Raw genomic sequence first — 12,513 nt, forward strand, 5'->3', positions numbered from 1 at the left:
TAGACAGAAAGCACTTAGTAACAACCTAGAGAAAAGTGCTTTAAATGTGTGAATTAGGCAAGTTGTGTAGAGTGCTCAGAGTACAAATGCACTAAATAAGAACCAGTCCATTTAAGGAAAGTTATTTAATATTTGTTTTTGTATGTAGAAGAAAAGAAAATCAGTTAATATTTCACAGATTGTAGTAAAACATTAACATGTGTTAATAGACCTCTCTGCATTGAATCGTACTTGTTATTAACCTCTGTCTCTCTTCCACAGCATGTCTTTATCCTGTTTTCCTTCTCTCACCCCAACCGGTCACAGCAGATGGCCCCGCCCCTCCCTGAACCTGGTTCTGCCGGAGGTTTCTTCCTGTTAAAAGGGAGTTTTTCCTTCCCACTGTCGCCAAAGTGCTTGCTGATAGGGGGTCATATGGTTGTTGGGTTTTTTCTCAGAATGTATTATAGTAGGATCTTCCTTACAATATAAAGCGCCTTGAGGCGACTGTTGTTGTAATTTGGCACTGTATAAGTAAAATTGAATTGAATTGAATTGATTTTTAGTATATGCACATAATCAGTCAAAAGCCAAGCTGAGGCAGTAAGTTTTAAGTTTGTTTAAACATTTCAGCACTTCTGGCTGCTCTCAGGGCCTCCAGCAGACAGTTCTAGAAGCTCAGGATAAAAGCTTAAAGCTGCCTCTAAGGCTTTTTCTTCTTTATGTTGGAATGTGGAGCAGATTTGTGCTAGAGCCAAACAGGTTCAGATGTGAGCAAAATGTATTTTGGTGATAGACCCCACATAACAGGTTTAACGGTTGATCGGTCAAGTCCAAAACAAAGTTAACGATATGAATTTAAGAAGAAGAATAGAGAGCGACAAACACGTCAGTTGTTTGCTCTCTTTTTTAACCTTGACAGTATGTTGTGTCCAGGTGTGGATGACTTTTGAGGACATCATGGCGATCGGGGCGGGGCGATCGTGGCTCAAGAGTTGGGAGTTCGCCTTGTAATTGGAAGGTTGCCGGTTCGAGCCCCGGCTTGGACAGTCTCGGTCGTTGTGTCCTTGGGCAAGACACTTCACCCATTGCCTACTGGTGGTGGTCAGAGGGCCCGGTGGCGCCAGTGTCCAGCAGCCTCGCCTCTGTCAGTGCGCCCCAGGTTGGCTGTGGCTACAATGTAGCTTACCATCACCAGTGTGTGAATGGGTAGATGACTGGATGTGTAAAGTGCTTTGGGGTCCTTAGGGACTAGTAAAGCGCTATATAAATACAGGCCATTTACCATTCAGAGACCCGATCATCTCGGCTCCAAAAGCTGGAGCTGCAGTGAGTTTGAGCGTTATGATGACCCGTGTGACTGTGAGGCTGCTCCTCCAACCCACAGCAGCAAGATAAGTCATTACAAAAAAACTATCAATATGCTTACTCTGAAAACCGCATGTGAAGTCATTTAAAAAGTCTTCACTAAAGAAATAAAGTAGATTTAATATATTTTGGATCACAGAAGGCGCTGTAAAAACAGCATTCATGTTTTATTGTGGTTGGAGTTAAGAATATTTTACAAGTGCAAAATGATGAACTGAAAGAGAGAAACTGCAGAGTTGGTCATAATTCTCTTTATTTTTTTCATTATAGGCAGATTCAACCTTTGTGGAAAAAGTCCAGCAGTGTCAGGATTAGCTTTAAACGATTCATAGTTTTTCAGCCCAAAAATCACTTTGCTAAGGAATAACTACATCTGTTTTAAACTTCTGTGTGAATCAACCCGAGAATGATGAAAAGAGGAAGTGATTTATTTCTGGCAGTCCCTCACCATGTCAGCACTTCTGTCTTCTGCTTTTGTCACCATGTGCTGTAACTTGCTGTTGGACTTTCGCCGCTCAGTGTTTTGAAAAGGGTAAAATGTAACTTGAGTAATTTGACTTGGTTAGTGGGGAGAATTTGTAAAGTTCGGAATATTGAATAAGGAGTTCATCAGCTGGGTCAACACAACACGGAATCTCTTTACTTTGGATAAATAAAGTGGTTTGTGTGAACAGAAGGTAGGTGTCTTAAAACTATATACAAAGGAAATATGAACAATTGCTAGAGACAGATATTATGATTAACTTTCTCTTAGAGAATATATGCAACAATAAATCTTAATGTTATGCTTTTTTATTAGATTTGTCAGTCCATGTTTTAAGATGTTAAAGTTCATGTGTGTCTGTAGTTTCTTGCCAAGCCAAGTTTAGATCTCAGTTTCACATACATTTCCTTCATTGTAAATGTGTTTCTTTAGAGTGATGGCCCTCTACCCTCACATTAAAGTCACTTTCATTTAGTTAGATATAACAGTTTCCCACATGAACCACAGTCATTTATCTGCCAAATGGAAGGTTTGTGATTTGATCCCTAAAACAAAGTGTTGAAAACATACAAAATAATGCATCATCACTGTGTGTGTGATCCATCGACTGTCTGAATGTGGCTTCTAATATTAAAGAAAATCCCAAATAAATTCAAACTTGTACATTCGCTCAGGATGAATGTATGTAAACTTCTGACAACTACTGTATGTGCAGAAGTATTGATCAGATGTGTATAAAACTTTGCAAAAACATCAATATTGTTACGTTTATTTAACAAAGACCTAGGCAGCGGTTCATTTTCTGGGTATGTGGGAAACCTACTAACATGTGTCTTTAACTGAACTTCTTGTCGTATTGTGTTGTGTTTATTGATATGAGTTGTCAGGCGTGTCAAAGTTAAACTAATGCTGTGTCTCTGCCTCCTGATGTTCAACTGTCAGCTGCCTGCAGATGTGCCGGGGCTCAAAGACCTTTGTGCTGTCACCAGGAGAGAGCTGGCTTTGTGTATCAGTATGCCTCTTTTTGCCCACATCAGACAGACCTGTGACACTAAGGTAGTGCTAGTCACTTCAGCTGTTTGTCTCTTCCATCTTTGAACAAACTACTTTTTACTCTGACTGTTAATCAGATAATCTTAAATGACTTCAGATAGATATGGTTTTATTTTGCTTTTGCCAGAAATGAAATAAACCCCAATAGTATTTTGATACAATACAAGTGGTTTAATTTTTTCAGATTAGAATTTGAAGTAACCATGGTTACACATCTGTTCTTGTATTCCAGGTTCAGTAATTGATGAAAGCAGCAAGAAACGGTACCAAGGAGGGTTTAGGAAGGAGAAAGTTAGCAATGATTCGCAAAGTGTCATTCCTACAGAGAAAAGACTCTACAGGTATAGAATTGGAGCTGGGATTAATCCTTAAATAATTCATTAATAATTAAAAATGAAAATTATAACGTTCTTTAAAAAGTTTATGGCCTGAGTTGCAAGTTTTCCAAGATTCAAGTCTATGATGTTCATTTTGTAAATAATGGGCCTATTTGAGTCATGATTTAGAGTGTTGCTACCTTGTAACTGATAACTTGCTACCTTATGTACAAACGTCCTCTGTCACAGCCAGCCCATTACCAGTCACTTTTGGATCCAACACCAAGGGTGCCAAACCGAGGGTGCAAACAATAGTTAAAAAAACAGCTGATGTCACCATTACTATTTTTACCTTTGTACAGGGTACGGCAGAAACCTGTCAACATTCTTTTTAACATTTAGCATATAAAATAATAAAAATTATAATTACATGCCTTTGGAAATTCATGTCCGGGGTTCAATTCCCAACCAGGGCTTCTGCATCTGGTAAGGATTCCTAGGCTAGACCCCTCATGCTAATGTACCCTATCTCAGATATGAGTGGGAAAGAGATAGCTGAAGCCAGACAAGAAGCTGACTGCACTCCATGAGCCTCTGACAGCACCAACGAACCAGGTGCTGAAAGGTGAGAGACACCCGGATTGGCTTACTGAAGGTTGGACAGTCCTGATCCCCAGAAGGAACAGCTCCCATCAAATTACCGGCAGAAAACCTGCCTCAATACCACATGGAACCATTGTGGAAGAACAGGCCACTGCACGGTATGTACCCCTGGCAGGAGGTGGCTGACATCCAGAAATCCTACCAGTGGCTGAACAAAGCTGGACTGAAAGACAGCACAGAGGCACTAATCATGGCAGCGCAGGAACAAGCTCTGAGCACAAGATCCATAGAGGTTGGGGTCTATCACACCAGGCAAGACCCCAGGTGCAGGCTGTGTAAAGATGCGCCTGACACAATCCAGCACATAACAGCAGGGTGCAAGATACAAGCAGGCAGGGCTAGTGGCCGGCATACCAAGTGCTAGCAACATCAGAACGGAGGAACATGAAAAGCTGGGGAGGTACCAAGGACTCAGAGAAGAACTTAAGATTTGAAGGATGAAGGCAACAGTGATCCCAGTGGTAATTGGAGCACTTTGTGCAGTGACCAAGTGCAAGTGGCTCCAGCAGATCCCAGGAACAGCATCTGAGATCTCTGTCCAGAGCGCAGTCCTAGGAACAGCTAAGATACTGAGCAGGACCCTCCAGCTTCCAGGCCTCTCGTTAAAGATCCGAGTTTGAAGGATAAAGACCGCCTGCAGGGGCGAGGGGGGAATTTAGAAAAGTGACTACACATGTGTGTATGTAAGTGTGTGAGATTTATAATAATAAAATGCTCTTTATATGAATAACATATTCAGTTACAGTGATGGAAAAGAAGACAGTAGTTAATAAATGAGCCAGGAAAGGCAGTAAATGACTTGTGATGCAAACACTCTCTGGTTGTTTGATTTTGCAGGTGATGGAAAAGATGATGCCGGTTACATAGATGTGTTTTTGTGTGAGGTAAAACACCCTCCACCACAACTCTGCCCCATGCCAGAGGGACTCAGCAGTCAGCAGGTGTGCATGTCAGCATATGTTCACTAATCTGTATTTCTGCTGACTTATTAAAGGCTGCACTGATGAAATTGGATTTTCCTGTGATGCTCTGATGTCAGTTCTCCATATATTGATCACTTTATTAGTTGAATGAACACAACCTAAAATCACCCACATAGGAACATTGTTACTGTTTTCTGTCTTTCACATGAAGTCTGTATTTGATCTTATGGTGGCTGACTATTGTCTACAGCTGAGGACAGAATTAAAACACAACAAGGATTTTTTGGGGAAAATTCCTATGTATTGTGTAGGGGCATTTCTTCACCAGGAGTGATGTATGTTTTAGGCTGCTGTCCATGACACCAACCTAAAACAACTTGGAAGACAAAGCGATGAAACAGTTTTGCTGCTGACTGGTTGATGTTTTCTCTCAAAATCTTCACGTACCCTTCTTTCTTCACGATTCCTTTCACCTTGATGAGATTCATGTCCAGATGCACCAAAACATCTCCACAAATACCCATCACTGTGCTTCATCTTTCCCCAAACATAAGCAGCATCTTTGTGGCCAAAGAGCTCTAGTTCTGTCTTATCTGACTAAAGGATGCACTTCCAGTATGCATAATCTTTCTCCAGGTTGTCCTTGGCATACTTGAGTCTGGCTTGACAGTGTCTCTTCTGCAGAAGTAGAGTTTTTCTTGGCCTGAAATCATGCAGCCCATGTTTATGCAGAATTTAGTGTTTACCTTCTTTTCTTCTGTAAGAATACGCCTCACGTTCAGGGGTCTTTGGACACATCTCTCACTAGTTTTCTTCCCAGAGTCTTTCAAGTCTTTTGCTTCCTACCTCTACCAGGCTGGTTCTGTACTGTAGGGCTATCTTTGACATTTTTGATACTTCACACTTGGAGACGCTGAGATGATTTTGCATATCCATCTCCTGCTTTGTGAGCATCAACAATTGTTTTTCTCAAGTCTAAGCAGAGTTCTTTTGTTTTTGCCATGAGGCTTTCTCAGGTGACAGCTCAAACCCTGCTGATTTTTTTTTCTAAAATAATTGTTATTGAGTGCAAAAAAACATTTTTTGCTTTAAAAAAAACCTAGTAGATTTAGAAATGCTATGTTGAAAATCCCTTGCTCTCTTTAAACACATAGGGGTCTAGTAATTTAGTCCTCATCCTTTAGTCGTCACCCTGCCAGGTGGGATCAAGACGACGTAGGAGCTCCAAATTAATACCATAGGTGTATCTATTAAAAATCTCAGGCGAGTTTGAATGTCAATGACCTCGATCTTAAGGTCACAATAAGTTTTCTGCTAATCGTATGAATGAAATAATAAGGCATGGTAGATATCATAGATGTGTCATACATGTGTTTAGTTGGAGGCTGAGTTTCAGTGCCAGGTGCTTCTGTGTTATTCCATGACATATTCAACACATAAAAGGAATTCATGCCAAGTAGTGAACTTGTGGTAGCTACTTACAGTAAAACGTTATTATTCTATCAACAACAGATGATTATCCTCAAAAAGACTTTGAAAAAGACCTGATTTCACAACTGTGACCCTAACCAAATGGAGATTTGTGTATGGACTGGTAAATGTATGGCACTTTTCTGCTCTAACTGAGCACTTAAAGTGTTTTTTTTTTACTACAGGTCACATTCATAGTTTTCTAGTTTTCACACACACACACACACACACAGTTGCACAGTTACTGATTGATGCATCAGTAACTGTCACTTGCCCAAGGACATTGCAATAGTGTATTGAGGCAGCTTGGCATATAGTTACCAACTACTCTATGCTACTGAGCCACAGCCACCTACACTTACTGCAAGGTCAAAGTTATTTAAGCATTCTTAACATGATCATGTTTTCTAGGATGTTTAAAACAAATAATTTAACATGAACTACTTCAAATAAATATCAAACAACTGTGGCTGAAGTTTAAGAAATTTTGTCCTCCCTGTTGTTCCATATTTCTGCATTCGTCTTGACTCATCATCTACAACTTTTCTAAAACTGAAACTGTTTGCGCATTTTTTTATTGTTAATATTTACGGTCATTGGTTTGCTGGATCCATTTCACTTATTGGTGCTTCGTTCAGGTTGTCAGACGTCTCATCCTCAGATCCATTGTGCAAAGTGAGAGCAGCTACTTGGACTCTCTCAAACGAATCCTTCAGGTGAGACACGTTTCTCTTCAGGTGTTGTCAGTGTGGAACTCAGTCACGAATTTTATATTTTTTATATTATATCCAAATTTTGCATTTTAATATAAAGGTTAATTATAAATGTTCAGTGTTCATCTGAGCACTTTGGGGAACTCACTCTAAAACTTTAATTACTTTATACTTAAGCAGAAAAAACTTCAGCCATCAGAAATATGACATCCCAATTTCTAATATTTAACATTGTGGGTCATTATTTAGCAGATGAATTCATCATGGATATCAAAATGCAAAGTATACAGTTTAAGCACTGTTTGGGTAACCTAACAGAACCATAACCACAGATATGCAGTATACCAGACTGGTCTGTCTTTGTCCTTCAGGAGTACCAGAAGCCTTTGCTGGAGACACAGTCTGTGATTTTAAACCCAAAGAAGGTGCGTCAGATCTTTCACCGCCTGCACGAGATCTATCAGTGTCACTGCATGTTCCAGATTGCCCTTGCATCCCGCGTGGCCGAGTGGGATCAAAGTGAAAAGATAGGAGACTTGTTTGTGGCTTCGGTCAGTTGACATTTTCTTCCTAATTTCTCTTTTTAATTTCTGTCATCCTTCACCTTTAAGTGAAGTGTCCATCATCACACTACTAAAGTCTCTTTCAAGTCATTTAAACTCCACACAACCTGCTCATAACATCGTTTTTGTAAAGCTGAAGTCTCTGATTCTAAGCCGAGGTAATCTCAGTGATGTATTAGGCATAGGGGTTGTCAGACCATCATGGCTGTGCTATTTCCTGATTTTAGTGACATAATATTATTATCTGATAGATGCCTCTCTGCCTGACAGGCATACTGAAATATAGAAGGTGAAAGCATTTATGGAGCAAGATTGTGGTCAAAAGTTTAATTAATTTGAAAAAGTTATTTGAAAGTGAAATTCTACGTTTTCATGTTTTAAAAGAAAGTGAAAAAAACATAAACTGTTTTATTTTAAATAAACTATTCGTTTTAATGCAAGTATTTTTTTCCAATTTATTTTTAGCTTTAAATTCACTTTTCTTTGTTTCAAATCTCATTTGATCTCATCCAGTTTCAGACCCTTTTTTCAGTTTCCCTAATTTTGTGTTGTGAGCGTGTATCAAAAGGGAGAAGCAGAATGTAGACTAATGACTGACATCTCCTGTTGTCATGGTTAGCACTGTGTGACAGGCAGAGGTCGGACCCAAATGCAGGACGTGTAACACAAAGTGATGAATGAAAGGAGGCAGCTTTACTGCTGTAAAGTTAGAAAAATTGAACATAATGAACACAAGATGATAGACTGTCAAAATAAAACAGGAAACACTCTGAGACACAGACTAAGACACACAGGCTTGACACTGGCGACCAGGGGAGAAACAGACATGAGAAAATAGTCGACTAGGGAGACAGAAAAGGAAGACCTAACACGGACATAGCAGATAAACGAACATGAAGACAAGGGTGACTAAATGAGAAACATGGAACACAGGGGAAGCACAGTAACATACAACTACACACAAAAAAATAAATATAACACAAGGCGAAAACTAAGAGAACCAGAAATACCAGTGATTAAACTAGTAACCTAAACAATGCCAGATAAAGCCTAAGGAACATAGAAACACTGGGTCACAGACCAGGACCATGACAGCTGTGACACTAAAACTAAAAGTCAGTTTAAGGGGATCACTTTTATGCTGTCCCTGGATGCAGCAGTGAGTTTTATGTTAAGAAACTGAGGCTATGCTGTCCACTTTTACTGTCTGACTCTTTAGCAGTAAGTGGCTGTTTGCCTAACTGCACTCAAATGGGGAAAATCCACCCGTTAGCCGTAATGTTCTGTTTTGTAAAGCACTTTATAAATAAGAACAGTCATTTTCAAATAACTTTTTCAAATGAATAAAACTTTTGACCCTGACTTAGCTCCATAGTGAGTCAGTCTGTTAGAGTGGGAGCTCCGTGTTTCAGAGGGCAGTCAGAATAACCTATGATGGCTAATGGTTTGACAAAAATATTGACTCGTCAACCATTTATTTACTTTGTAGTTCCACATGTTGAATTACTGTGAATCTTATCATACAAATATTGTGGCGAAGCAGAGTCCTTATGTCACAATGTTTCCTTCACAGTTTTCAAAGTCCATGGTTCTGAATGTGTATAGTGACTACATCAATAACTTCACCAGCGCCATGGCTCTTATCAAGAAGGCCTGCTTGTCAAAACCTGCTTTCTTGGACTTTCTTAAGGTGCTCACACTGCACATTTACACCACATTGTCAAATGTGACAAATGACAAACGGAACCGATTACATGTTCCCTCCCTTCAGGGGAGAACTAAGAAGAGTAGGATTGTTAACTGGATTTAAAATCAAATTATACCAAATGATAAACAAGTGTGACCTTTTTAAAAGTGCAGTTTAAATGAAAATAATGTGAAAAGCTGTAAAGTGAAAAGGGTGGCATGGTGGTGGATGGTTGGTGCATTTGTCACCTTGCAGATAAATGTTTCCTGGTTTGAATTCGAGATGAGGCCTTTCTGTGAGGAGTTTGAAGGTTATCCATGTGCTTGTGTGGGTTTTTGCCAGGTATTCCCATTTCCTTCCGCAGTGCAAAGACATAGACTTAAGGTTAACTGGTGATCATGAATTGGCCATGAGAGTGAGACAGATGAATAAAGTCTTACAGGAATAGCTAAAATGTGACTTGGAGTGGAATCAGCTATGAGTGAGTATAATATCAGAACAGGCTGTGCTGATATGAGGAATTATGGAAATTCTAATGTTTTGTTAAGTTCCCATATCCTGAGAATACATGGTTTATAAGGTTATGAGATTTTTTATGAACTTAGAAGTGTAAAGTTTGAGCTGTGAGCACCTGAAGCCTCTTACTCTCAGCACTGTTCCAGCCTTTTGGCAAGAAGATGGGCTCCCTTACAAGCCAGCAGCAATTTCCCCTTCTTTCTATGTTGAAAGCAAGTAGCTGAAGACCATGACCGCCCACATCCAGAAGTGTAACCCAATATTCATTTTATCCATTGACATTTTAAAAAGTACTTGCATAGTTTTAATATTTGAACCGTCGCCGGGGCTCCAGCACCCTGCCACGGTCCTGGAGGAACATACCACATTCTGGTAAGGTGTCATGCAGACCCTGGTTCTCCCCGTGGCATTGTTGGAGGCAGAGTGGGTGGAGGTTAGATGTGTTCATGGGGATATTCACAATTACCCCACTTGTGCTGCTGCTTTTGGAATACAAGGGCAACATGCATAGAGTAAAGGCAGCAGTTTGCTCGCACCTGTCGCATCCCCTAATTCTGGGAACCGATTGGCTGCGATTCACCCCACGGAAGATTTTCCACTGGACTAATCTTGTGATGACACCCTACACTCAACCTTTGACCAAGTGATAGAAATTGATGGTCACTCGGCGCGCCCTGATGATGCGCGGACCGCACTTTGTATTGTTAAATGATAGGCTTTATCGAGTGAGTCGTGACACTTGTACAGAGGAGGAACACACCTAGTTGTTAGTGACTAAGAGCCACCGGGAAATGATTTTCAAGACAGCTCATTATAACCCCATGGCAGGGCATATGAGATATGACAAAACTCTGGAAAGAAGAATGGCCAAATGGCAAAAATAATAAAGGAAGTGAAAAAAGGAAAATGTGCAGATAAATAATAAATGGGAAAGGAACTACTCATTCCAAGATGGCTGCGCACACGGACATGAAAAACATGAAAAACAAACTGGACCAGAAGCTGCAGCTTACCTTTGACTGCTCCTGAGTGGGGAGCATGCTCCCTTACTGCTTGGGTGTTTGATATGCAAAGGCCACTACTGAGAACAGGAGGGGTAACAAAAGAATCAGTGGCTGCCCTCTGGCGAGGCCATCACCAGCTCCTTCTGTCTCAGGAAATCTAGGGCACTCACAGGTGACCCCAATCCAGGGCACTCACAGGTGACCCCAATCCTGCCCACTGACCCACCAATCTGAGCCATGGTTGGAGTAACCCTCATCACTCAGGCCACACTCACACACAGACTTTACTCAGACCAAGTCCTCTTGCACTACTTCCAAACACTTTGGAACCTGTCCTCTAATGTTTGCCTTTTCTATTGAATGCCTTTCTCTTGTTTTGCATATATTTGCATATGGAGCTTGCAAAGAAAAGCGTCTGGACTTCTTTAAGTTGCTTGAAGACGTTTCACCTCTCATCCGAGAAGCTTCTTCAGTTCTAAGGTCAAATGGTGGAGAGTCCCAGATTTAAACCTAGTGGGAGTATCCCCCCACAGAGGGACAAAAGGACCCCCTGATGATCCTCTAATCGCCTGAGCCAAGGTGTGAAACTGGGTGTGGGTCCCAATCAGCCAGGGTTTCGGGTGAGCTCATTGTGAAAACCTGGCCCCACCTTATCATGCGAGGTCAGATGGCCCAGGATGTGAGTGGGCATTAAGGCGTCTGGGGAGGGAACTCAAAACTGGATTATAGATGGCAGAGAGTTGGTGTCGTAAACCACCGCCTCTGTTCAAAGATGGTCGCTCACAGTCGCTCACATAGGTGGCTTCTTTCACTCCTCTTTCAAACCATCTGTCCTCTCTGTCCAAAATGTGAACATTGGCATCCTCAAAAGAGTGTCCTTTATCCTTAAGATGCAGATGGACAGCTGAGTCTTGTCCTGTGGAAGTGGCTCTTCTGTGTTGTGCCATGCGCTTGTGAAGTGGCTGTTTGGTCTCTCCAATGTAGAGGTCTGGGCATTCCTCGCTGCACTGCACAGCATACCCCACATTGTTAAGTCTGTGTTTTGGAGTTTTGTCTTTCGGGTGAACCAGTCTTTGTCTGAGCATGTTGCTGGGTCTGAAATGCACCGGGATGTCATGCTTGGAGAAAACTCTCCTGAGTTTTTCTGATACACCGGCTGGGCCATCTGACCTCAGGAATTCGCATGATAAGGTGGGGCCAGGTTTCACAATGAGCTCACCCGAAACCCTGGCTGATTGGGACCCACACCCAGTTTCACACCTTGGCTCAGGCGATTAGAGGATCATCAGGGGGTCCTTTTGTCCCTCTGTGGGGGGATACTCCCACTAGGTTTATATCTGGGACTCCTGACCATTTGAGAGGTGAAACGTCTTCAAGCAACTTAAAGAAGTCCAGACGGTTTTCTTTGCAAGCTCCTTTGACTACAATGACCTGGATGACTGAGAACCTTCACAGATATATTTGCATATATATACCTGTGTGTGTATAATATATATACTCAGGACTAGGGATGGGTATCGTTTAGGTTTTATCCGATACCAGTACCAAACTGGTACTTTTGAAATGGTGCCGGTGCTTAAACGGTGCTCAAACCGGTGCTTAAAGAATGGAGAACACAAAATTGGTCCAAAAACCTCACGTTCAGCTGTTTTTTTTGTAAAAAGATAACAATGTTAGCCTTTTCTGCAGCTATAGGGCATATATGGTATCACTCTTGGCTGGAAGCAGTGCTTAAACAATGGAAAAAACACAAACTTTGTCCAAAAACCTCTC

General features: G+C 41.2%; 1 protein-coding gene across 3 annotated transcripts in view; it reads left to right on the forward strand.

Moving 5' to 3' along the window:
- The first annotated feature begins 911 nt into the window (after positions 1-911).
- Positions 912-12,513, forward strand: part of arhgef10lb (Rho guanine nucleotide exchange factor (GEF) 10-like b) — a 46,296-nt gene continuing 34,694 nt past the window's right edge. Inside the window, exons 1-7 of one of the 3 annotated variants that reach the window (XM_026154247.2) lie at positions 912-2,024; positions 2,774-2,887; positions 3,117-3,225; positions 4,702-4,805; positions 6,896-6,973; positions 7,342-7,521; positions 9,107-9,223. In XM_026154247.2, coding sequence (XP_026010032.2) covers positions 3,129-3,225; positions 4,702-4,805; positions 6,896-6,973; positions 7,342-7,521; positions 9,107-9,223 — 576 coding nt within the window. In that variant the 5' untranslated portion in view covers positions 912-2,024; positions 2,774-2,887; positions 3,117-3,128. Of the gene's footprint in view, positions 2,025-2,046; positions 2,888-3,116; positions 3,226-4,701; positions 4,806-6,895; positions 6,974-7,341; positions 7,522-9,106; positions 9,224-12,513 lie in introns of those variants that run through there. The other 2 variants (XM_080294436.1, XM_026154246.2) reach the window with 2 other exon arrangements.

This window comes from Astatotilapia calliptera, chromosome 20 (genome assembly GCF_964374335.1).
Source record: "Astatotilapia calliptera chromosome 20, fAstCal68.1, whole genome shotgun sequence".
Taxonomy (NCBI): domain Eukaryota; kingdom Metazoa; phylum Chordata; class Actinopteri; order Cichliformes; family Cichlidae; genus Astatotilapia; species Astatotilapia calliptera.